At 38.8% G+C, this 27,644-nt stretch overlaps 2 protein-coding genes across 2 annotated transcripts in view; one reads left to right on the top strand and one right to left on the bottom strand.

The window, feature by feature from the left end:
* The window catches only part of RET (ret proto-oncogene), a 289,942-nt gene that overhangs the window by 42,643 nt on the left and 219,655 nt on the right, over nucleotides 1-27,644 (top strand). The window lies entirely within an intron of this gene.
* LOC306805475 (ribosome biogenesis protein BMS1 homolog) lies at nucleotides 7,875-14,247 on the bottom strand. The gene is made up of 7 exons (XM_079313248.1): nucleotides 14,019-14,247; nucleotides 13,591-13,649; nucleotides 12,023-12,145; nucleotides 10,866-11,013; nucleotides 9,815-9,990; nucleotides 9,112-9,273; nucleotides 7,875-8,400 (listed from the first exon to the last, which is right to left on the bottom strand). Exons 1-7 carry the CDS (start codon nucleotides 14,107-14,109, stop codon nucleotides 8,164-8,166), a joined length of 996 nt encoding a protein of 331 aa, XP_079169374.1. The 5' UTR covers nucleotides 14,110-14,247; the 3' UTR covers nucleotides 7,875-8,163.

Raw genomic sequence — 27,644 nt, 5'->3', positions numbered from 1 at the left:
AATGAAGGGCACATTTCCCTACTGAGCCCTTTTACCCCAACAACAACAGGGTGAATTATGTCCAGTATATATTACAGCCCATTTCTTGGGAAGGTGAAAGTGGCACCTTGGAGTGTTCCAGAGTGAAAGGCTGGATGGCTCTTTCCCGCTCGCAAGCCCCGGGGACTAACAGGCATCACTCCAGCTGGGAGACAAAAATCTGCCCTTCCAGCTGAGACCACAACCCAAGAGTATTGATCAAACCTCCACCTCCCTTCCACATAATAGAATTTCCCAGAGAGCTAATTGTTTTTCCTTCTTTCATCTCCATAAATGAGGTCAATGGCAAGGGCAAAGAAAAGAGAATTAGCTCTAAGTGTTCTTGGCTTCAAAGCAGGAGGAGACAGAGCTTCCAGATTTTGGAGAGTGCTCTACAGGATTTATCAAGTACCATGGGACCTTCCAAATATCTGAATTTAGAATTGCTTCAGCTTAGGACAAGGCTTGTTTTTCTACACCTGCTGTTACAGTTTGGCAATGCCCCTTGTAAGTCACTGATGGCCTTCATGCTGTCCCTCCAACAGTGACCAGCTCCCATCCACAAAATGCTCCTAAAGCATTGTGTGAACATGCACAAAGCTCCCCAAGGGATGTGGCATCAGGCACACACCCCAGTGCATCTCTGTGCCTTGTCCTCTTTCCCTTCTGCCTGCAGTGGCAGGGCTGAGCAGCACCTGCTGCCCTCCCTGCAGCCCCTGCTGGGAGAGAAATGAGGCAAAGCAGAGTCCTGACAAGGAGGTTTAGCTAACACCCCATCATGCCTACAGACAGGAATACTCAACCACAGTGACAGTGACAGAATTAAAACCCGATTCCTGGGAGAAAAGCAGGTATTTTGGTTTTCTCTTCCAAAACAGCAGTGATTCTCTGAGGTCTGGCCATCAGCCCTCCTCTTTTTCTCCCCCCAAATCATGGGCATTCCCTTGTGCAGTATAAAAACCCTACAGGACTCATTAGTATCTCAGGCAGAATTAATAACAAGATTCAGGAATTATGGTCAGAGACAGGCAGCTGCAAACTTTTGCTTCTATGGGTAGGAAAGCAATTAATTTGCTGCTGAACTCTTCACAAAGTGTTTTCCCATATTTTGGGGACAGCTAGAGTTGAAAAGTTCCACTGATAGTATAAACAACAAGTTCTTCACCAGAAAGATTAAAAAAAAAAAAAAAAGAAAATAATTCAACCCACCTCCAGAAGCCTGTCCTGTATTTTCCATGTCTGAGTCCCAGCACCATCAGTCTGACGCTGGCTGTGTGTGGTGAAGCTTCTGCAGCATCTGCTCCAAGCCCTCAGGTCAGCACTGAGCCAGCCTGTCCAAGCAGGAGACAGGAGGGCACAGCCAGAGCAGGGATGGGGCTGTGCAGGGGGCAGGACAGCCCTGCCTCAGCAGACCTGGTCCCTACAGCCACCCCCAGGAGGGCTCTCATCTGCTGGTGGAATTCCCAGGTGTTTGCTGCTCCCTCCTCAACACTGCTGCTGAAGCTGTAGAAAACAGTTTTGCATTCTGGGAAAACACCTTTAAAGCAAGCTCTGAGTTTTGTGGGGTTTGCAGAGGCCACCTCTCAAGAGGCAGAAGGGACCCTGCAGATGTTACTGTCTCAGAGCAGATGAGGTCCCCTGTCCTGAGGGACCAGCCACCATTAACCAAAAGCTACAACACAAGTAAAGTCAATAGTAACACCATGTCCAACATTTGTAAATGGAATTCTGCAAAGCAACATTTTTATTGGAACATTCCTGACACATTTACATATGCTTTCACCACACTTGTGCCAGAAAGGACACCTTATAGAATAGAAAACCTGCCAGAAACATATGCAGTTCAACTCTGGGAATAATTTTTGAAAGTCTGTTCCTTCCTGGATGTGAGCAAAGGTTATTATGTGTCTAGAATAGATCCAGTCCAGACAGATGGAGCATCGTGGGGGGAGGAGGACTGAACTCATGATCTGTTTGTTTCCTGAAGAGCCTTTTGTAATGAACTTTGCAAGAAGACTTTTTGTTAATCCAAGTGAATTAAATTGCTTTATATAGCACTGGGATAAATAACTTATTGACAATCAGATTTTTAAAAATTGCTTAAGCAATGAATCTTGGAAACAGAAGAACAACCAAGAAAAAATGGATAAAATAATTTAAAACTGAACACCTGTCAGTATGCTGTAAATTAAACCTATTCCAAAAAAGAGTTTCTCATTTAAATCACAAGAGCAATCCCAGAAAAAGTCAGGAGTTTATTATTTTCAGGAATAAAGATCTCTATCTTTCTTTTCAAGCTCAGATCAGTCAGATCACAGATCAAGATCCTCAATAATCCATCTTGTTCCCCCTGTTGTTACAGGTAATGAACAATGTGCCCTAGAAACTATCACATGAATCAAAAACCTCTGAATCTTTAACAGGATGCACTCTTGTAAAGTTTGCATCCTCTCCTGATAATTTTTGAAAGGGCATAAAACATTACAAACACATGCTGAAAATCTGAGCATAAAAGAGAATTCCTATAGCGTGGTGGTGTTTTTCTTTAGCATCAGATACATATTACTCAGAAAAAACAACAAACATAGAAAAGCAGAACCAAAACAAGGAACTTATGATCTTAAGCCAAAACTGAGAAAGAGACCTGGGACATTCTTAGGAGGTCTCATGAGACTGAAGTGACTTTCAGCTACAGCTGATGTTATTTTAACCCATCTTTGCTTCCATCATTTAACCCTGTTGTGGTCCAAAACTCTTGCTCTTCCTGAGGCACTGAAATGCCAGGTTTTGTGCAATACATTCCCTTCCTAGCCTGCTTCATCTCCAGCAAGTGATTTTACTCCTTTCCCCATTCCTACAGAAGGAGTAAAGGGTCCTCATCACTCCTAATCTCTTTCCCACAAATAGTGGTGGGACTTTTGTCTCCAGGTCCTACTGGCTGTTCCTCTCATGGGAAAACAAGACAAATATTTGTTCAGGAAATTAAAAATAAAACCTACTACAATATACAATTTGTGTTTGAGTGAACTTTTTTGTAAGCCAGTCTTTACCTGGTTTTTCTTACATTCAGGCTACAGTCTTCTACTACTTAAAAAAAACCTTGAGAACTCCTTCACAGATATTATCCATAGATAACTTAAAATGAGGCTTAAATGGCAACCTGTTTATACCACAAAAGGTGAAATTAGTAAATGGATGATACTGTAAAAATTCAACTGGCTTTTAATATTGAATTTCCATGGATCACAGATTTGTTTCATAGCTCCTTTGAAACCTGCCCTTAAGAGTAAATGAAAAATAATTACAATAGCATTTTTCAAGCATGTTTCAAACACGTTTCAATTGTGACTGCTAGTGCAAGAGGGGCTACAGCAGAAAAAGTAGGAAAAGCAAAAACTGGCTCAAGACTTTTCCCCCTTCTCTGCCTCCCCATGAGTTTTGCCAAAGCAGATGACACACCAAACTGTTTTACATGGCAAACTGGAGCAGAGAATTGATCCAAGTCTAAAGTACCTCCCCTGTTTTCTTTCTTTAGACAACTCTGATAAAGGAAATTGGCAACATTCATTTAGGATCACTATCCAAATGCCCACATCCTTAGGCCATAGTCTGAAACCTTGATTTTTCACTCAGGAAACCTGGCATTTAGCAACAGAAATTCAAAGCCAAAGAGCCAGTTGCTCCAGACTGCATTGTCACAGATGACCCATCTTGGGTTCACTGCAATGTTATCCTGGTGCCAAATAACTTTTCAGCACAACAGTCTTCCAGCACAGGGATTTAAGAACCTCCAAAATAGGAAAATATAACCCAGAAGGAAAACTTTTTTTAAAAAAATAAAACAAAACAAAAGAGGATAAAAAATTCAACTATACCCAGCAACATCTTGGGGAAAAGAAATGAATGAAGGAAAAAGTTGTGGATAGCTCTTCCTCTGATTTTATACAATCAGCATAGAAATGCTTTATCATTATCTACAATATAAGCCACCCAACATTCTTAGTAATGTGCAGAAGCACATCTCTCTTTTGTACTAAAGAGAGTTAATTTTCATCTATTTCCTCTATTTCCTCCATTCAGGCAACTACTTAATACATTGATCTTTGTTGCATTTCCATTTTCTCCACCAATACATTTCTTATAATTGGAATGAGCTGCTCTATTAAGCTTCTTAATAGATTCCATGTTCTCAAAACCCAATAACTTCAGGACAATACATTAAAATAGACAACAAATTAAGCTTGGTGTTTGTGAATGTGAGACCCCATCATCAGTGACCTTTAAAGTTACTGCAAGGACACTGTTTAGAATTGGTTGCAGAGAAACCAGTGTCTGATATGTGTAATTGCATTACTTTGTGCCAATGCTAAACACCCTGAGACTCTTTTGATGGCCAGGAATAAATTAGAGTTCTGATATGAAGCAGCAATGCACACATGTGCAGATGTCAATGAATTCACTTAGAGCTGAGGGGCCACAGTTTAGTGGAATGAACAGGACCTCTGCATCACCCAGCACAGACACAGCCTGGTTTGAGTGATGGAGTCTGGTCTTAGGTCTGTACATGCAAGCAGTGTTGAGCATTACACACAGAGCAGAAGTATTTTGACAGTCTAACATATTTATTTTAATTATATCAATTGGATCCAATAGCTATGCCACAATACCACAATAACTTAGTTTGAAATACCATGTGAATAGAGATTTTATTTGCAAACCATTACAAGGATGAAATGCCATTTAAAAATAGCAAGCACTATAAAATAATTCTCTCCAGGCTGGTTAGCCCTGGTATGATTTCTACCTCCACCGTTAGCTAGACTGTTACCTTCACATGCATTTTATATCACTTCTTATGTCAGTCAGAGGGGTTTTCTGCCACAGCTGAAGAACAAGGTGACCTGACAGTGTGGAGGGTGAGCACCTGAGACACTGGGCAGGGAGGGGCAGCCTGACAGACACACTGCAAACTGCTGGAGAGGGTACCTGAGTGTGCCAGACACCCACAACCCAGCCCTGGGACAGGCAGAGATCACCTCTGCTCCAGCAGGTGTGGCACCAGCTCCAGCCTGAAATCAGACTGGAACCACACTAAGAGCTAGGAGGAATGAGGCCTGGAAAGGTGAATCTGGGTAGATAGCCCAAAATGGAAGATTATCTTCATCTAGCATTACGCTCCCTGGGAAAGGTTTTATTTAAAGTGAGCTCCCAGCTGCCCTCCACCTGGCATTAGCCTTCCACAAACAGTTTCATGGGTAACATCAGCAACACAGTGCCCTCCTGGCTGCCAATCAACCCCTCACACCTCTGTTTATTTTTAATTCCAATGCCTGCTTCCTTGCAATTTCAGTTTCTCTTCCAAGTTAGACATTTAGCAGCCTCACAGGGTGAACTGCTGTTGAAATTCCCCTGCTCACAGACAATTAGTCACTATACACTTCCACGTGAAATACTTTGGCATACAGTTCATTTTGTATTACCCTGCCTGGATGACCTGTATGGCACCTTCTACCAGCACATTACTTTTTTTAGCACGGAAATCAATGCACAAACGACTTTGCTTTTGTTACAGTTTTCCGTATTTGCCTCAGGCTTAATCACGAACACAACTGCTAATTATTTGCACCTCCCACTGGGCTGGCTGGGCTTATCCAAGATAAGAACTCGTTCCACCACCTGCCAGCCCAGGAGTGCTGCCAGCGATTCCCTCTGATAACCCAGGCTTCAGCAGCTCAGGAGGAGCAGGAAATATTGTTTGTTTTCCTAGGCCAGTTTTACTTGCAGGCTGTGCTGAGGGATGTGGGGCTGGGCAGGGGCACAGCTGAAACATTCCATGCTAAAACCAGGCCAAAAGCACTGTGAGAGATTGATGTTAGTACTAAAACCAAGATTATTTTGTGTTTGGGGACAAAACCCAAGTACGTTTTTCAGATGGAGTGTGGCAGTTCTCCTCAAAGCAACACTAACATCTCTCCCAGCCATGCAGGGTTTTTTAGCTGTTTTCAGGCTGACAAATTCCAGCCTCCTCATGGTGCAGGGCTCCCTGGCACTGGAGCCTTCCCTGCAGAGCTGTAAACCTGGGGAGCACGAGCAGCTGGGACACAAAGCCTGACCCAGCTCCCTGTGCCACCACCTTTGTCTCAGCAGGGCTCACAGCACACACTGCTCCCATCCACTACCACTGCTTATTAAACTTGTCTTCATTTAAAACAAAACTGTAAATTTACAACATTTTCTCTCCCACTGAAGAAGGCTACCTAAAGAAAACAAAAAGTGTAATCCAAAACAAGCAACTTGTACCATCCTCCCAGGTGTAACATCTTGGCTCTCAGAGTGCTTCTCTCCACAATGAAAAGCCTGAGGTCCACCATTTTTATCCCTGGCAGAGCTGTTATGGATAAACCAGATCCAAGTTATCTTTAATTACATGCAAATAGCAAATGTGAAAACCTAAAGTCAAATGTTTCAGTGGTGACTTCCCAGGCACACAAAAAACCAATTGCTTGTCACATGTGAACACATGGAAGATGCAAACAGCAGCACCAAAGATGGAAGTTTGCTCACAACAGCATAAAAACAGAGTTAACAGGAAACACTTCCTTGATAGCTTAGGTTAGACCTAGCCTAGCACAGCTGGACAGAAGCAGAAAGAACCCTGCAGAAACAAAATCATGGCAAACCATCCTGTACTACTCCATGGGGCAAAATGCCAACAATTTCCTTGTAAATCTCTGAAGGCAGCAGTTGTCTATTCAGCAGAGACTCTTCAATTATTCAAACATAAATCACGTTTTCATATTCACGTGACCTCATCTGAATCTCACAAGGGAAAAAAAAAATTACTGACAAATTAATTTGAGTCAGGCGTCAGCCTAGTATCATATAGACAAAGATGGATGCATTAGAATTTCAATATCAGTAAACAGAACATTATGAGATTAATTAAGAAAATCCCAAAATACTAAATGTTTAAAAAAAAAAATGCACAGACCCATTCAACCAAAGGCTTTTGTGTGAGGCAGCCTGATCCCACATGGGATCTCACATCTGAGATAGCAAATATTACTACAGTGTAATAATAATGAATTTCAGCTTGATGACAAAGAGTAAACTTATTCAGGAAGGAGCCCAAGAAATTACTGATATTATCTACTCCACTGCCTGTTTGAGGATGAAGTATTAAAAATAGGTATATCATAGTAACCACTTGATGCCATGTATGGCATAAAAAGTAAATTCTGCTGCTCCTCCAACAAAATGATTGCTCAAAGCCTTCTGTCATGCAGAAAAAAACTTCAACTGTCAGTTAATTTAACAGAATTGAAACCATCTATCATCTCTTCTCTCCCTTCATCTTAAGCCTAACAATGAAACCAAGCTGGCTGGGTGCAGGAAGATTTTCCCAAAGGAAGCAAATTCCCCTGTCAGTGCTTACCCCATGGAAAATCACAGAGTAGCTGCACACCTTTGGGAAAGGTCTAATACTGTTTGCCCAGAAAGCTGCAGGCAGTGAGGGATCCACTGACAGCCTCAAGGTGCCAAAACTGGCCAAGTAACACAAGACCTGGATGCAACACTATTTTGAAGATCTGATCAATAACCTAGTGAGAAGTGGAAAAAACTGAGATGCTTTCATGCAGGGGCAAATGGTCTAAGCATAGGAGTGAGCTACTCTGGTCAAAGATAAAGAATTTCCAAAACTTCTACCCAGAAACAGTTGATCTTCACACCTTTTAATAAAATATTTGCCAAGAGCAAAATTTAGGTAATAGCTCAAAGTAAGGAACATATTTGGAGACATTCAGGGGAGTTTTCTTCCACTGAAGCCTACTAAGACAAAACACAAAGAAACAATATTCTGTAATTGACATTAAAATACTTTATTGGCTAGATAGAATATGCATTATGCATAGAAATATACTGAAATACAAAGTCCTCCAGAATACTCCTGTATAAAACCCACAATTCATACTTCTACATCTTATTTATATACATTACCAAATGTATTCAAGAGTCTAAGGTCATATTTGCATTTCTTTCTTCTCTTGAAAGCACATCTGGTGTAGTCCAAGGCCTTTTTGTTTCTTCAAGAGAAAATTGCATAGCTACCCTATTTCTTCATTTGGCCTGAAATCTGATGAAATTTTACATACTCTTCTCTCCTTTACTAGATCCTTTCAAGCTTGACTTCTGCCTCTTTTTCTCCCTCTGTCCCAGTATGCGATAGACTTTTTTCTTAGCCTCATTTTGCCTCTTGAATTTCTGTTCATCCTCCTTCTGCTTAACTTTGAGATACTCTTTAAGCTGCTCCCGATGCTTTACTTTGGCTTTCTTTATCTTGTAATTATTCACTGTACTCAAAGCACTGAGAAGAGCTGATATCTAGAACAGAAAATAGACAGTCAATATACATGTAGCTCAGTTTTGGTGAGCAAGAAACAGTGTAACCTCAGCAGAGACTCACATAATGAATCAGAGATTCAAGGCAAGTCCTAATTATCTCTGCACCTGTTACCTAATTTCTAAAATGGTTTAATTATTTATCCTGTTAGGAAGTTAATCAAAGCTTTAATTTTTGTGAACTCTGATTTTGGTTAGATAGCTTTTAAAAGGCTATGCCTAATTGCTACTATAGAATGCTCAAACTGCAGTTTGGATCTTCTTGCTTTTGCAAGCACTTTAATTCTCAATTTTGGAAGCAGAGTATTTGCTTCAAATCCTGTCTGTGTTAATAATGCATGTAAATGACAAGTCAAATAAAAAACTGCAGCTGCCAATTTAAGTCACCCATAATATGAGAGCACTAAATCCAAGTGAAATATCTTGCAAGTGCTGTGAGAAGGACAAAAGTTGTATTTAGGCTTCAGGTGACCTACTAGTCTAAAAAATAGACACCATCCACTCAGTGACAGTTCCATATACATACTATGTGCCAAACAGGAACAAAACAAATTGCAAGTGATCATTTTTCACTAGGAACATATATATCTTAAGCATTAGCAGTAGATTCAAGTGTCAAAACAATAGTTAGAAAAGCTTTAAACAACACTTTTACCCTTCAAGAGTCCTTGTTTCAGAGTAAGTGATAATTACCTTCTTTTCATGAGGCTCCCTGATAACAGCTGGTCTCCACTGGTCTTTTGGAGTCTTGCCTTTCTTCTCAAGATTCTTAGGCTTGTTCTTAAAAGGCAGTGCCTTCTGCAGTGCTTTAGGAATGTGGAGCTTATTGAAATGCCTCTTCTCCCTCACAATAGGCTAGAAGAATGGATACAGAACATATATGTAGGACTCATGATCTTGAAAAGCTTTTATTTAATTTTTCATCTTTCAGCCGGGAAAAAACCCCACAAACCACCACAAACCACCACAAACCCCACAAAACACCCCACAAAAATAAATACACACTCCTCAAAAAAAAACAAAACAAAAAAAACCAACCCCACCAAACAAAATAAACCACAAAAAACATAAACCAAAAGTGAATAAACAACATTCTCTGATATCCTTGGACTGAACTGTAGATGGTATGCTCATCCCAATTACTACACAGAAGTCCCAGTAAGCTTCTGGAGAAGACTTCTACCTTGCAGATTACTTTATAAACTTTAACTGACCCACAACAATCTGCTCTCAGCTTTTTTATTTCCATCTCATGCCAGGACTGTGCCTTGAGGATAAAAATTTGAAGTACACATGCAAATGTATGAACATGAATTATACTGCTCTCAGTTTGCACAGGTCTGAGACACACTACAAATTTGACTGGTTTAAAAAACAAAACGAAACAGAAATATACCTTATAGAGAGTATCCTTGTTTTGTTTCAGTTTGATGCCTCTCTCATACCTCAGCTGGCCTGTTGTCTTCATCCCACTCCAACTATCTTTCTCACCTGCTGGTTTCAGCAAGGATGTTACGGGGTTATAAAACATTGGGATAGAAACAGGATACCAGGTCCTCACGAAAACAATATCTGAAAGAAAAGGGAATGTTATTTGGCTCTAAAACAAGAGTTCACCACATCCACACTCTAAGCAAAGATTGCCTGAACAGAACAAATACTACACCACATGCCAGCATTGTGTTTGGTATATAGACCAAATGCCTTCAACTTGTAGTAAAAGCAATGCAAAACCCCACAAAGGCATGAACAGCACACATTCCTGAAGAGCAGGCAGCTGAATACCATCCTGCTCATCATTCATATTCAAGAACAAGAAAGAAGAATTCATATATGTAGGTGTGCCTGTATAATTACTGACAAAACAAATTTTCTTTCCCTTTGTCTATTTTTATAAAAGAACTAACTTGCTTTTATTTTGCACTATCCATGATAATGCAACACACATTTTGGTGTGTTTAGGAAAACCAGTCGTAGAAACCCAAGTAACTCACATTCTCAACATCACAGGAAAACTCAGCAAACACAGGAGGTAACCATCCCCTGCATAATTTCCCCAAAAGGCTACAGAAAAAAGTTGACTGGAGTTATAATGCCAGTCCTTGGATTTCTCAGAAAAGTGTCCTTCTAGCACTAGTACCACTAAATTCAATTCATCATGTTCAAAGAGAAAGGCTGTGTAAAACATTAAAAGCATGCTGTGTAAAAGATTAAAACACTTGAAAATACATGTCTTCAATTTAAGCCTTTTAGATGACTTTTGGGTATAAGTGAAAGAAGTCCAACATAAAATGCACTTCTTTTTAATTTCACTCTGCGTCTCACAAAGCATTTCTTACTCCATGAATTCACTCAATTATCAAACCCCAGAATCCTGAGGCATGGCTTTGCAATCTGTGAAGAAGGATGAAAGTTGTGTGATAACTTACATGCAACGTGCAACTTACCACTCATCAGCAGCTTGTCTTCAAAAGTTGCTCTGAAAGCGCCCACGGGAGCTCGAAGCGCCTTTTTGATCTGCCCCCGGATCCCGCTCACACTGCGGATCGCCGCACCCTCAAATTTAGCCACCTCCAGCTGGGAGTTAAACATTCCCTGAAAATGACAATTGCCCACCATCATTCAAGAGGCCAAGTCTCTCTCTGTGACCACAAAAACAGAATTCCCACAAGCATATCTTATAAAGAGACAGGAGGAGCATAGCATTGTCTTTAGACTAGGAGTGCTGATCATACCAAAAACCCACTGAGCTGACTTTAGGTGAGCTGCTGAAAGCAATCTACTTTGTCATATATCACAGGCAAGCATTTAATACATATGTTTAAAATTTCAAAACAGAACATATCTACAGAAGCTTTACAGTTCTCCTTTAAAGTAATTTGCTGGAAATAGGGTATTTTAAAAACAAGCAAGCTGCCTTAAGTTGCTAGTTCTGAGATTCTAATACAATATTCTTGAAGGTTCCTGCTTCTTTCATATATCACAAGAAAAAAAAAAATCTGTCTATGCCTAGTGCAAATATTTGAGTGCTTCATTGCTGGGATCACTGCTTAGCTGCTTGTTGCCTCAAATACAGAATAACCTAAGCTCTCCTTGAGCCTGAAAGTCCAGCTAAGCACAACAGGAAGGACAGTGAACATTCATTCCTGCAACAGTTCCCACCCCAAGCACTTCTGTAACTGTAACTGAGAAGTCTTAAGCACTGCTAGAAGTCTCCTTTGACTCCAGAGCTGAAATTTAGTGGATCAGACTGATATTTACCAGGAACAGGTTTACATCCTCCAAAAGTGTCTGCCACTGCTAATTGTGGGTTTTAGGAAGGAAGCAGGGGGTAGGAAGGAAAAAAAAAATCACACTGAATGTGAACCAGGAGACTGTTCCAGAATTTTTGTCTGGTTAACAATAATTCATATTACTTGGCTAGTCATCAGTATCTTTAGAGATCACGTGGAAGGGAGCTCAAAAAACCACAAGCAGCTCCTGACATCCAGAACAGCATTCAACAATAACTGAGAACTTTTGCCTCAGGAAAGACAATCCCAGCTTGCATTCCTTCCTAACATCAGTACATCTGGTTTTACAGTATACATACCTATGAACTTACCTTAATAAAGCAAGTGTTCTTAAAAATTTTGAATGGAAAACCAGTTAGCTTTAATTTCTTTACAATAGTTATGGATTTATCTAAATCCAGCACAACTCCTGTTGCAGCAATCCGGAAGTCAGGCTGAAACATCAGAGATGAAAGACATTGTTGAATGTGTATTTCTTAAACAATGAAGACACCATTTAGAATCACAGACTCACAAAACAGTTTGGATAGGAAGGTCATCTAGATTATTTAATCTAGTCCCATCCCCCTGAAGTGAGTAGGGATATGTTCCAATACATCAGGCTGCTAAGAGCCCCATCCAGTCTGACTCTGAATATTTCCAGGAATGGGGCTTCTACACTCTCTCATCAACCTATTCATGTTTTACCATGCTTTTTGTAAAAAACTTCTTCCTCATATCTAGTCTAAACCAACCCTTTGAATTTAAAATCATTCCTCCTTTTCCCATCACAGCAGGCCCTGCTAAGTTTATCTCCATATTTCTTCTAAGCCCCCTTTGTGATAGTCAGTGCTGGTCAAACAGTGCTGGTCCCAGTGCAGACCCTGAGGGACACCACTTGTCACCACTGCACATCAGGACACTGAGCTGTTGATCACTATCCTCAGATGTTGCCATTCAACTAACTCCTCATCCACTGAACAGTCCACCCATTGACTGAATCTCCTTCCAGAGAGAAGGGTGTTGTAGGGCACCTGCACTCCACATTTCACTTTTAAGACTCAGAATTTCTAACCTTTACAGAAGTACCACAGCATGAAAAATGCAGATTGACTAGTACAGACTAGTTGAGGTGCTGCTGACATAACATTCCTACATTTACTAATGAGATTTCCAGAACTGCCATTCTAATTACCTTGGAAGCTATCTAAAAGTCCTTGTGATCTACCTCACTATATTCTCTTTATGAAACAGAATCTTACTCAGACAGAAAGTCTCAAAGGAGAAGTGCTTTGTGCACTGCTCTTAGACATTTCATTATATGAAGGACACATGATGAAAGTAGCCTTTTAAAACATGTAAAAAGACAACTGTGAAATAGCATATTTTAGGCATATTTTAGGAAGGAGGTAATAATCACCACTCTGATTGCTGTCAAGCTCATTACAATGCCTTGCAAAGCTTTTGTTACCAACTATCTGCAAACATGAACCTACCTTTGATTAACATATATCTAATAAAGATCATATCTGATAAATACTGCTTTAACACTATTTAAATTGGAATTATGGAATAGTTTGGTTTTGAAAGGACCTCAAACATCATCTCATTCCAACCAACACCTCTGCTATGGGCACCTTCCACTAGACCAGGCTGCTCACGGCCTCATGCAACCTGGCCTTGAATCCTTCCTGGGATGGGGCATCCAAAACTTCTCTGGGCAACCTGTGCCAGAGCCTCATCACCCTCACAGTAAACAATTTTTTCCTGAAATCTGTTTAAAAAAAAAAATAATCCATTCCATACAGTTTCCCACCTCAACATAATATACATATATTATATTATACATATATATGTATTATACATATATGTTATCAACATTCTGTGGTAACTAACTTACCGTTGTGCCACTGACAGACTGAACTGCCAAAAATCCTGTCCCCTGAGGAGTGATGGGCCCTAAAAGAAAATTAAATTTAAAAACTTCTGAAAAGTTTTACTACACAATATCTATCCCCTATTTAAATTCCAAAAGCTTCAAAATACATTACAAATTTACTCAATGAAGTAAACCAAAGTTTAAATCTCCTGAACTACTGCCCACATTTAAAGCCCCATAAAGGAATGGTTAAGGCTGGACCCATAATGAGTGCAAAGTCTGTGTGCAGGTTCCTCTTGGATACGCCACACTTGGCAGAATGCTCAGAATTTGATGAAAATCCAAGCAATTCACAAATGATTTAAGCAATCTATGAATATCAGACAGCTGCCTGTTTTCCCACACTGCTTGGTGTGACTTTGCTGCCTGGGGAAATGGGGGTGGCTCACCCCAGAAGGCGGCCCCGCAGTGCAGGTGCTGCGGCGTGTACTTGAGCAGCCGCTGGCGCCCGTTGTGATCCTCCATGTAGAACAGCGGCATGGTCTGGAAGCGCCTCCAGCCCAGGCTCAGGATTAGGGGATCCCGGCTCTTGAGGATCTTCTTGTACCACCGGTGCTTCTTCAGGCGCAGCTGGGTGAACAGAACCGACCGTGCTGTTACAGGATGGCAACAGTGATTCTGTAAGCTTTATCTCTGTTTATCTCCAAATGTTCTCACTAACACTAGGTTGACTGGGAAAATCAATCAGTGTTTCACTTACCCTGAAAAATGTATGTAACTTTTCTGTAGTCACTTGTATCTAGATCGTGAAGGTCAGAGTACAATCAATGTTTGCAATTTAGCAATCACAGTATCAGACCTTAGTCCTGAGACACCTCTGCAGCTGAACATTAAACAACAGTAACCTTTTCTGGTCATCCTATTAAGCCTGTAAAGATCCAGAATCTGCTACTATAGAATTACATCTTGTGTCTAAAGCAAATCCCCTATTCAATGATTGTTGATCTTAAAGCTACAGAATCCTCATCCATGAGGGGAGAGGGGCTGGGCTTTCCTCTCTGGGGTCTGCAGGGTGAAGAGCTGAGTGGCAAGAATGTGTTTTAGCTATAGGCTGCCTTGTGAGCAGGTGCAGCTCTTGGGTTATCCTAGTGCCCAAGGCCCTGAGTTAGGCTAGAAATGCATACTGCCCCATGAATAGGTTTCCTTAAGCAGAAGTAGTAATGTTTTCTGCTGCTCTCTAGACCAGAGGAACAGGCAGTAGGAAAATTAGCTTGTTTTCTAACACAATGTTGTTACACTTGAAGTTTTTTGAAGGTAAGACTGTACAACTAATTCTTTCAAGTGAAAGTCATCACTGATATTTCCCAATTGTGTGTGTCTGTCCCCTTGTTTTTTTTTGTTTTTTTTTGTTTTTTTTTTTTTTTTTTTGATGTGGTGTTTTTTAATTTTGTTTGGTTTGGGTTTTTTGTTGTTGTTACTGTTTTTACCCTGTTTATAGGGCTTGTTCCTGTAAATCTTTGATTTTCCCCTGTTTTCATTTGGGTGCCTTGTATGGGAACTTTGCAGAATTGTACCCTTTATATCTTTTGAATTATAAATGAAGCAAATTGAAAATAGCGTTTTTGCTTTTAAGTATTTCTCACACACTAATTTTTCCTTTTGGCTACTTTTTGTGGTTAATTCTGCCACCAATTAAGACATTAATGCAGGCAGCTACGATCACTTGTACAAAGAGGGATGTAAAAGCTGATTACTTCAGGATACATTTAAAAAAATCAGCTAGTTTTCTGGTGTTGTTTTAGATTGTAATGACTAGAATAAGGTTATTTAAAACAAATGTTCTAATTTCCTGTCTCAAAGAACTCTGTGTAAGAAGGGTGTGTGCTACTTTCTTAACTTCTCCATGTTGTTCTGTTGTCCACTGTTTATCATCTTGAAACCTTCAGGAATGTTTCCCAGTGAATTTTGCTCTATGTGAATATGTTTGAATAAACTTGATTTATCTGCACCTTAGTTTATCATTCATGAACTTCATAGCCCACATAGCCCTGATAAGATTTATTTTTTGTTTTTTACTGTGTGAATTGTGATGGAATGTTGAAGGAATAAGGATTTTTTACTTGCTATGTAAGTATATTAAACCAGCAGGACAAAGTACATTTAAAATTAATTTTTAATTAATTTCCTCTTCCCTAACATAACCTTTCATGCAAAACCCTAAAAGCTGCTTTTTAAATAACACATGGAGAGAGCAGTTAAGTGTGTGTATGGAAGATTTTTGTGAGGCAAAACCACTACTTTCCCAGCTGGGATCTGCTTTCAAAATATAAATATATCAGAGACACACAAAAAAAGCATTTCTTGTATGACAGCAGTAGCAAGCAGGGGGTCTCAGACCATTTGCTGGTGAACAAGATTACATATCATAAAGCTGTCATGAGTTGGCACTAATTTGACAGTTTGTTGGCTCAAGAGACTCCAGCACTGTGAATGCAGGGGATGGAAATGTTTCTGTGATGCCACGAGGTTCACGTGGAGGGCACTGATGAATGGCAGACAAATTGGATTCTTAAGTAAAGTTGTCTTGTGCTGGGGGGAAGGGAGCATGTTAAACCTGATGAATTTTGGGTTGCAAAATGTGCAATGGAAGACAATGGGAAAATGAGGATGTCTTAGAAGTTGAAATATCTGGATTTTTGCTATCCTGTATCCCTTTGGTGGGCCAATTTGAAATATTTTAACCTTGAAATATATAACATGAGGTCTTTTACACCAGTCAAAACTTATTAGCTATAACTGATAAGTTTGGGCAATGTGCAAGCTATTCTTTGTGTCTCAAAACAAATGGAAGGAGAGAGGGTGTGTGTGTGTGTCTGGAAAAGAAAGTACATGAATAGATATCAAGGGGACTCTTCTGGGGGAAAAGTGCTGGGTAGACAACAAGGGGAGTAAATGGGGGGAAGAAAGAAATGTTCATGGGCAAACCTTTGAAAAACAAGACTTCTTTTTGTCAGGACTGTGTTTTCAGGGAATATCAGTAGAATGTTTCAAAAGCCATTTTACTTTTTCCTGACCATTAGTCAAATAATCACTGAAATATTTGCTAATGTATCTGTTGCACTTTTCCACGAAGTGCTTCAGTCATGTTACTCTTGGGCTTTTTCTCAGCCTTGCTTACTAATCCATGTGGAATACTGGGAACATTCAATGAGAATTGCTCAATTTTTTAAAGATGCATACAGAACAGGAGTTTATTTTTGAAACAAACAAGCTCAAAAAGTTTTCTATGGCATTTGCACACCTTAACTAAAGTAATTCAGATTAAGTTTTCACAGATAATATTTACTTTGAGATCCTCACCCTTGCAGTTGTATGTAATGTAAGCTTAGCATGACTGCAGGCATTTTTAGAAAGCACTGGAGATAGTGCTTGCTCACAGTTTGGTAATTTTTTTTTTGCATGCATTGATTTTTAAATTTTTTTGTTTAGTCAGAAAAGCAAGAGATGAAACTATCAGTTTTTAAAGAGATATTTGTATGTTTTTTTCACAGTCTTCATGCTATGCTTTTTTGTTCATAATTTGCCTACAACCATTGGGCAAATAATCAGTATGCTCTGCATTGTCTGCTCTAAATTAAATATTGACTGAATGTGCTGGTTTAACAGCATAAACTTGCACCAGAACTAGACAATCTAATTTGCACACTGAAACTCACTCTCACATAGTTTAAAAACCTGTATACCTGCATAGAGTGTAATAACATATGGACTCATTATAGGCACAAGTATTCCATGTACACCCTGAATAGGTTTGTCAGGCAATGTAGTCCTAAACCAAGACACAGGCTTATGGATGTGGGTTGATACAGTGACCATATCTTGGTAGAATATTTATTTCACCTCTTGAGGAATCAGTTAGAATTATTGCTGAGATAGTTCAAGGTCAATGATTGTGCTCAATTTCAAACAGTCTGTGTGAGCAACTGAATTTCTATAGTAAATCCATATGTTATTTCAAGAGTGGTTACATAACTGAAGCAAATGGAAAAGTTACTGAGTGACTGGAGAGGCCTAACACAGATGCAAGGAAAGTTCATCTCCAACTGAATTTGCTGAATTGTCTTTCCTAGTTGCCTGAAGCTGCATAAAAATCCAGACTGAGGTTTGTAACTCGGAAAAGATGAAGGAAACTTAATCAAATTTATTTAATCTGGTTTAGGAGAAATATATTTTGCCCAGTTTTATCTGTCCATATCCACATTAAAATGGAGACTACCTAGACTAGTCTCAGAAAACCAAGCCTGGGCCATAGTATTGTAACCTCTATCATTAGTCTGTGGTAGGAAGATTGCATTTCAAAGTGTTGGAGTTATGGATCTCTGCATAGATGAGGGTCTGAGCCTGACACTTGGACCAGAAGGAAACCTCCCACCCAGGTACTTGCTTATGTGCAGTGGTTATTGATTCTCTATTGCTTTCAGTGTCTGATGTGCTGAGGTGAGGAACACAAAAAGAGCAATTATTTGTGTCTGTTCAGTGCCTAGGAAAATCCATGTCTAAGCTACATTTAGCTGCCACCAAGAGTAAGAAATAATGGAAGTTAAAAATCAATATTTTGCTGAATTTATATTCTTCCAATTTCCTCCAAATCACTGATGTGAATGAAGGTACTGTTCTCCCATCAGGAGCCATTGGTCACTTTTACTTTTCCTATCAATCTGTACTGGCTATTTGGTTTTGATAACCACAAGGTGAAGTTAGCAATTATAATACCCTATTTAGTAATGCCATAGGTTTTATTTTATGACTAGATGTATGTATTAGAAAAAGGCTAAAATGTAATCTGTATGTTGAAGTGCTTAGACTTCTTCCAGGATAAAGGGACAACAAAGAATAAGAACTGACTGTATCTCTTCTCACAGAAGAGGCCTAACAGAGGGACCTAATCTTACACAGAATCTATGCTCAATTGTCTCTGTTTAAATTTGAACAAGAAAGTCTCATGTCTGTAATAACAAAACAGTTTAGAACTATGGGTTCCAAGGGGAAAAACTAAAAAAAGAATTAATATATTGTTTTCCAAGAGAGTCCTGAAGAAGACAGCTTGATTTTTAATCACACTACAGGATGTCTTGGGCCAAAATTATTTCACTAACAAAGATTACCGTTTATGGCAAGTGAAACAATAGGTGTAAACTGCTGAAGACAGGCTGCTGCTTATTTGCCCACATGGTTGCATCTCATTGTTTGTCTGTGTTGCAATAAAGTTGAGATTCAAATGGCAAAGCACAGTAGTTTCCAGGCAACAGCTTAAGTAAATAGGGCTGTATGCTGACTATTGGTCACTCAGTGGTAATAGGATATGCATGACACCCTGTGGAAAATGCCCTGTTATTAGTTAGCTAAATGTGAGCTATAAAAAAGAAAAGGCAGAACAATCTATTGAAGACAATGCATGGGAAGTGACCTTTCTTTGAAAACAATTGGAGATAAAAATAATTTTTATTCCTGAGATGTACAGAGCTGGGATCAGGGGTATTTGCCACTTTCACAAGCCTGTATTTGAACTCTACCTTCTGCAGTATTGCAAATCTGCCACCGGTCACAGAAACTGCTTCCAGGTGGAGGCAGTTGTTTTAACACCATTTTTTTGCTGAAGTATCTGGATGAAGAGCTGAAATAAAACTGTGGCAGCTGGGTACAGTGAACTGATTCTCAGTGTGGCAAGAGACTCTTGCTTGGAATATAAGGTGGATGCATTTACCTGGGACAAAATGTATAAGTACCTACCAGGAAGGAGCACAACAATACTACTCTGAGAAAATGCCTGAAAATCAGTATACAAGTTTGAATATCCAGCTTTGTAATCTGTCTCTCTTTTGGATGTGGACATGCAGGTTGTAGTCCCAATGTCTTTGTGAGACCAGATAAGTTACTGAGTACAAGCAAGTGACAAGGATTAAACAACACATTGTTTTGGCCCTTCTTTTCCTACCAGGAAAATTGAGAGTCCAAACTTTCCATGCAAAATTCCAGAAGAGATCTTGGTTTCTCAGCAAGACACAAAACTCAGCAGATGGAGATGGTTGCCCACTGAGCTATTCTATGAAGGGAGTTAGTAAGACAAATGAGCTGCACACCTACACACTAAAACTTATTTCTATCCCAGAAGATGCCTGAAATGTAGATTATTTTTTTAAACTTTAAGTGATTTAAATTGTAATAATGAAAAAACAACCAAATTAAAAAAAAAAAAAAACCAAAACAAAACCAAACAAATCAAACAACCACCCCTCAAAACACGACCAACCAACCACCCAAGAAACCCTACCAAAACTCCCACACCACTATAGCAAAATACTAAATTATTTAAGCTTCTTTTTGAGAAACAGGATTGACTAGTGATGTGTACAATATGCAGGGTGCTAGTGTTGTCCTCCTTGCCTCTGTCTGGCAATCCTCCCTGGAGCTGTGCTGTGTGTGATTGGAGGCTGTTTTATGTGGAGGTATTACCAATCTCTCCTGCTGAAGTTGGTCTGCTCTCTGAGAATTCAAAAGGGACTCTCAGGATTCAAACAGAGTAAATGGAACAAGAACAGGGAGCATTTAATGAGCTGTAGGAGGAAATCTGTTGTTGTAGTGATGAATCTTATATAGTCACTTCTGAATATATTCAGAATAAGAGCTTTTACTTTTTTTGGGTAAGTGTTCTAATTACTGGGATATCCTAAAAATGGATGAATGGGGCAGTGTCACTGGGGTTGAAGATGATGATAAACCTTACTTATAGTATGGAGTTAAACTTATTCAGTGTACTATGAGAATGTCTGCTAGGCCAGGCCCTCAGCCAAAATATCTAGAAGTACTTTGTTTTATGTGTTTTAACAAGATAGAAAAGCAAAATTCTGGATCCTTCAGTCTTCCTCATCTACCTAATGTTCATGTGCCAAGGATGGGCAATTTGGAATGTTGAGAAACGACTTATTGGAAGAGTTTAAGTAGTAAGTGAAGCCTATGATTATAATAATCATGAGCCTATGATTAAAATTTTGGCTTATGTTCCTACATTGTAGTAACTCCAACTTTCAAAACAAAAATCCCTCTTGGATCTCAGACTTGGTTAATTTTGTACCTCACTCTTCTATGCATGACGAGGACATGAATGATGCAGATTTTATGGTGGTCAAAGCCGTGCAAGAAGGAAGCTCTGATAAGTATGAATATTTTGGCTGATGAATTTTAAATAATGGAATGGATTTTAAATGTTATCTGCAATGGTAAATCTTTGCAAGGCCTTGGATGCAATGGGGAAATGTTGATTCTGCTATGCTCACCTACCCCAAACCAGAAATGAATTTATAGATCAGCAGCAGTAGCAACAAATCATTAAAATAAACTTTGGGCCAACTGGTGACTTGCATCACAGCTTTAAATTATATTTGTTATCTGGTTCTTTTGTGAATGAATAAAATCTTCACTGGCTCTGAGAATCAGCTAGTGCTTAGAAGGAGCTGGGAATTCTGCCATAATTAGAAAAAAAATACATGGGTGGGGCATTGGGAATAAACAATTTTGCTTAATTTACTGTTTATAGTCTCATCCTCAGTAAGTAAGTAACCATGCAGATCACCCCCTCCCCCCACTGCTCTTAGTCAGCTCTGCTTATATCTGTGCTTGGTGTTAAGCATCTATTCTGGCTGTTATCTCCTCTTAGGCTGCACAGGATCAAATACTGAAAGTTCAAGACATTCCATCTGCCTTCTGTTAATTACCACTTTTATTCCTTATGATTCTGCTTCTTTCTAGGGAAGGTTTTTTAATATTGCTTGTAAAGGACAATTTTCTCTAGTAAGATATGTAAGCACAAGGCATGTATTGATCTTTTCATGACCTTTACTAGTAATAACATGTGAGATGTACTGCTACCTTCAAAGAACAGAGTGCATTTTCTCAATATCATGGAAAATTAAATATTGTGGTGTGAAATGTATAGTTCATTTTAAGGCATGTAAATACTTTTTATGGCCTTTAAGAACTTTAGATAAAAATGTGGGGGTAGAAAGCAAAACAAATATTTGTAAATTTGAAAAAAAACCATGCGTCACCAAAAATTAAACCCCCCAAAATTTATAACACAATTTTGAGTGTGCTTGCACATAAAATCCAATAGGAATGCTAATAAGGTTAATAGGTTTACAAATACTGTACTACCAACAAATGCATGTATATTTTTAGTTATTAGCCACATACTCCTCATAAGGAAACCAGGCACAGGCAGGGCAAGTGCAGGCTAATATCACTCATGAAATCTGCTTGGGGTGCTCTGTAAAAGCAGCACGAGCTGGTCTACACACCTAATTGCTTCATTTCCATTACTGCTGACTTCCTTGTGCTCATGTTTAGCAGTGAATTCTAGATCACAAGGCAACTGTGTGCTTACTACAGAACTGGAAGCTTTCTGTGAGAAGCTGAGGGGCATGGCTGTACTCAGACTTTGTTGGTGTGCTTTGTCAGTGTGCCTTGTCATGTATTGTTGATGCTCTAGAACTAGATTAAAACTGCTGGGTTGTTGCAGGAGCACTGCAGTCATCCTAGAAACCTGGACTGAATAGCTGAGCACTTTGCCCAACAACTAACCTCTGAATTTCCTTGTTTAGCAGTGATGCAGACTAGATTGCCTTTCTGCTTGGATTTGTTACCTCCAGTCTCACAAATGTTGTAGCTACAGCTAGACATGGGTAAAGAGTAGACTTAAGTGTTGTTATTCTCCTACACTTCTGTTCTTCCTTGCTTTTTCTATTTACTCCTGATTTTTTTTTCTTTCCGTCTACCAACCAAATGGATGAATTCAAAACTTGAAGCAATGAACTGGTAGGAAGGTAAAGTTCCTTAAAGATGGGTCTGGAAAACTTTGTCTGAAAGTTTTCTGTGAAAACTCCTTATCTCTGTGTGCACAGGAAAGTAGAACAGTGCTTTTAGAGAAGAAATCTCCAGAAACAACTTGAATTCTACTTCACTACTTCTAATCACACCCTACAACGTGTTAAGAACTCAGAAAGCCAAGTATCATCTCATCCTGATCTGCTTCTGGTTTCTCTTCAGGCAATTGACCAGAAAAGTGCTGAAAAATATTCAGCTGATGAAATACAGATTTCTCAGCTTCAGCATGTAGTGCTTTCTCTGAAAACAAACTTGGGAGAGCTGTCTTGGTGAGCAGATCCACAGCACAATAGTCACTGCTAAAGATAGAGGTCTAATTAGGATGTAGCACTAATTAGAATGCATTTAAAAAGTTGACCATATGGTGATAAAGATGGATAAATTGTGAAACATTCTTGCCTAGTGTAAAAGAATACGCTGTTAAAAAAACAATCTTTAGGGATTCATGGCTGCCAAAGACCTTTTTTGATTAAAAATATAAGAAAGTACCACATTTAAAAGCTGAGGACCTGTAGGACTTGGGAACACAGTGGCTGATGCCTGACCCAAAGTAGATGTGCTCTGTTACAAAATAAATTTGAGGAAATTGTAGAAATTTTGGGTTGGGTTTTGTTTTGTTTTTAAGAGTTGTAACTGTCTGCACTTTACACAGAACCTGGTACCAATTCAGGGAGTATCATCATAAAGCCACTCCCTCCTTTCCTATGTATATGTAAGTATTTTAAACAAAAATATTTTAAAGGAACCACAATTTTGGAATTCTTCTTTTCAATTAGTTTGCACTTGCCACTCCCCTTCATGTTCCAGTATGAATTGTCTGCTTTGGAAAGTCACAGTTTGGGTGTGAGTATATTTGTCTTCACATTACTTTGCTGTTTTTAAAGCAGAAGTAGCAGTGCAATATGAAAGCTTGAGTAATATCAAGATTAATGTCCAGGGTTTCCTAGAAATTGTTATTTCTTTTGCCTGGTTTCTGTTATCTGATGAGCCTTATTTTTCTTGGGACACAGCTATAACCAGTCCAATAAAAAATAATGGCCAGAAATATACAGGGAGGAATTATAGTATTTCACATTTACCACTAGAGAGCTGGAAGGAGCTTCAGACTGACCAATTTTGTCCTTGCAGCTGCCTGCTGGCTGTTGGCTTTGAAAATATCCTTGTTACAGAAAATGTCCTGAGACCAGCTTCATTTACTGCAGATATTAGATATTAGAGGGGAAACCATCACCCAGAAGGGCTATTTCAGACCTTCTGGTTGCTCATCCTGATCTCAAAGGATGGAAAGGAGCAATGAAGTAAAACCCAGTGTTCTTATTATCTTTGAGATAGAGACATAACTGTTATGATTGAAAAGATGTTGCTTCATCAGGTCAAGCTTCAGGTGGTTAAGTTGGTCTCATAGTCTGTGTGTGAAATGATGGTATTTTAACCAGAATAATTTTCTTGATGAGCAAAACAAAGGGCTGAAGTCAGTTGGTATGGCCCATCAGCATGCCCAGGATCCCCAAAGAATGGCTGCGAGAGAAACAAAATTGATTGCTGCAGAGTTGCAAGCAAGAACCCAGGCTCTTACAGGTGTCTGGCACGCTTGCTTGTTTTCTCTCTGCCACTCTCCCCTCTTTAAGAACATGAACTTTTATTAGGTATTTGTTGCAACTACCAAAATCAATCATTTCCAATTATTCTTTGTGGGTTTGGGGATATTTTAGACAAATATCCAATATTTTGGAAGGTAAATATACCAGTAAACTTTATAGAATTATTTTTAGCTGTTCTTCTGCATTACTAATAACATTAAAAAAATAGTGAAGTATTAACTAATTTGCTCTTCCTCCTTGCTGGACTAGTGAGTAGAATTGTCCTGTTTCTTCACTTTGATTCTCCTGGACTAGTGCATCTATCTTGCTTTTCATTCCCCTTAGTAACACACTTAATGAAAATGAAAATACAGCCTAAGCATTTTGATTGTGAAAAATCATTCTCCCTGTTACTTTCTTCTAAAACTATCATAAACATGACTGAACTCTGTGAGTTTCCTTCTGTAATAAATGAAGAAAAATTAATATCTGGCAAAGACTGGCTCCAGTTCAACTTTTCATAGCTCACTCACTTCATTGACATTATTCCAGAGATGACAGTGATGTCTCTACAAATCTACATGACAGGTTATGGAATTTTTACTAATATATTCTCTATGGACCTGTATTAGTTTTGTTTCAAGCACATGTATTAATAAAGTTGTATTATTAAGTACGGAATAGCATTTCAACTATATATTGAACCACTGGATTATTTGCCTTAATGCCAGACAAGTTTCTAAAAGTTCTTTCTAATGTCATTGCATAAACTCTAGCCAAGAACAGACAAAATCAATCTTTTGACAAATGTCTGAGTCCTTCAAATGTTTTCTTTCTCTTGCCAAAAAGAGTGAGGAAAATATATGATGACAATAATTCAAAAACTTCAGTGGTCTAGAGAGCTTAGGCAAACATTTAATTTGTAATGCAGACAGGATAGCTGATACACAATTAATGCTGTTTGTGGACATGAGTTGCTTGCTTAAGTTTTGGCTTTCCCATGGTACCTATACACTTCCCCTTCTGTACTCTGGGTTATGTTCTTGCCTTCCATCAATCTTTACTTTATATTAAGGACCCTTTCTTGTTAAATATATCTGTGAATAAATAGAGGATATGAGTAAGGGATTGTGAGTTTCTGGAAAAGATGTGTACCATGAATGTGGATGTACATACTGGGAGAGTAGGCTGTCTATAACATGTGGCTGTGGATAACTTGCAGACACACCTAGCTGAGTGCAGACTCCAGCCTTGACAGCAGCAGTCTGCTTTAGAAGGCTGAAACTAGCAGGTACTTGATACAACTGTGTTGTACATTAGATTGCTTGGAAGGCATTCCATTTTCATGCACATCCTCAGTTAAATTTAAAGGAATTCTAGTAAGGGGTAAATTCTATTGCATCATTCACATTCATTTTCCATTTGAAAATGTCACATATTTCTGTCTCAGAAAGCAAGCAAGTATATAATGTTTAGAGGATGTGCTATTACTCCCTTTGCCAGGTACACAACACAGAGGTAAATTCTCCTGCCAATGAAATGGTTTTTATAGAAATATCAGTCCCTGTGTTCAGGAGTTTTACATGGATTAATTATAAAATTATTGTCAGTCACATTAGGCTTGCCAGGTTTGAGTACTTTATGCCACTTTTCCTTGTACCTTTCTCAGCTCTTTTCTGGGTCACCCCTGTTAAAACATACACACAAAATAAAAAGCAGTAAAGGAATTCCTTTTGTCTCAATTCCCTCCTTCTACCTTACTGAAGATGTAAGAAAGTTTGCTTTTTGTTGCTTTTCTTATGTGCTTCAGAAACTGTTCTTAATATGAGGAAACTGAGCTTCATAATGGAGTTGTAGGTTGTGGAGAGGCGTTGGTTAATGGAAATGATCTGTCTCAGCTCACTCAACCTTTCCATTATGAAACTTTTCATTAAATGCTTGTAATGTTGATTGATAGCAAATATTGGGTCTCTGCTCACTGATTCAATGCATGGCACAGCACAGGACTTCTGCAGCAGGCAATTAACAAAAAATCTCGAGATCCTTTCCAATTATTTTAACCTGTCAGTCTCTGATTTACCACACCGTACTTTGAATTATCTTGCCTCTGAAATTTTAGTGAAGATAAACAAGCTCCTGTCTGAAAAGTTTCAATAGACCACTTAAATATTATACTCTCTATTGGTATCACTGATTTTCCTTTTATCCCTGGGGACAAAAAGAAATGATGGTGCTGTGATTTCTGCAAGAGAAGTTCCCGGTACCACTTGAAATTCAAAGGTCCTATAAATGCCTTCAGGAAGATGACAGAGCTGATATCAGATACCAAACAGCCCTGAAGTTGAAGAAAAAGAGAGGGTGCTAAGGAAAACAAGGTGGAGAACACTGGTCTTTAAAAACATCCCTTGAAGATTTTAGCCTTTTCCTTGAGAAGGTGAGAAATCTGAGAAAGATCTGTGCTTTTAAATCATGGTTGGTGCAGATTGTGCTGAACACACTGTGGGGCGTCAGAAGATTTTTCGTGGGTTTTGAAGAAACTAACATGCCAGTCAACACATTCTGTAATTTTCCTATGTGCATTCAAACAGAGGAGAATTGTGTGAAATTAATACTGAAATTCTAGTTATTCTGTTTGCTACTTACCTGTATGTAGAGGAGTAATGACTCTCAAGTCAGGCCTGATTGCAGATTTGCCAGATGATTGCTAGATACTCTTGCTGACTGAAAATAAAAGAATGAAGCCTTTTTGGAGGAGAAATTGGAATAGTTAGACCTGAAACTTCACAGAAAAAAATGATTGTTTTGAATGTGACATTTTTCAAAACACATCTCATAGCTGAAATATTACTCCTGTGCTAATTTAATTTTAAGTAAGTCTAGTCTCATATCATAAAATATATTCATATGTTCAGTGGCCCACATTGAATTCTTTAAAAAACATAAAGTAGATAGATATGTTTAAATAGATTGAGTCAAAATTATCCAGAACAATTTAAAGTCCTTTTTTACATTTTTGCTTTCAATGTCTCAAAATTTTACTCTTCTGTTTTGACCATAGGCACATTTGCTCTCCTTCCCATTCCCATCAGTTTTCTTGAGACAGGAATAATAACTTTCAGCCATCACAATTTATAATTTAGTTCTTTGACAAGGACAGTGTTTGAAGTCATGTCAGTTAGCTGATCCACACAAAAGTATATCATAACTATGCATATATTGTAAATATGATAATAAGTATGTATACATGTACATAAATTATCAGAGAACTCATCATGCAATGAAATACCTTAATTTTAATAACTTAATTTATGGAAATGCTTCACAAATAGTTTGGAGTGTTATCCAATAATCCATAGAGGTAATTGAAAAATCAGATTTCCTCTCAGAAGTACCTTATTTGATAACAACACAGGTGTATAGATCAACTCCGTTGGTGAATATTAAGAATTAGATCTGAATTAATATGTCAAAGAGTTCAGTGCAACCCCTTGCTTTCCAAAGGTCCCCTTTATTGACTATTGCCTTATTAACCTGTTCCAATGCAGGAAAAACGAG

Source organism: Erithacus rubecula (assembly GCF_903797595.1).
Source record: "Erithacus rubecula genome assembly, chromosome: 9".
NCBI lineage: Eukaryota > Metazoa > Chordata > Aves > Passeriformes > Muscicapidae > Erithacus > Erithacus rubecula.
The sequence above is the reverse complement of the archived record's forward strand: the minus strand, read 5'-3'. Positions and strand labels throughout refer to the sequence as shown.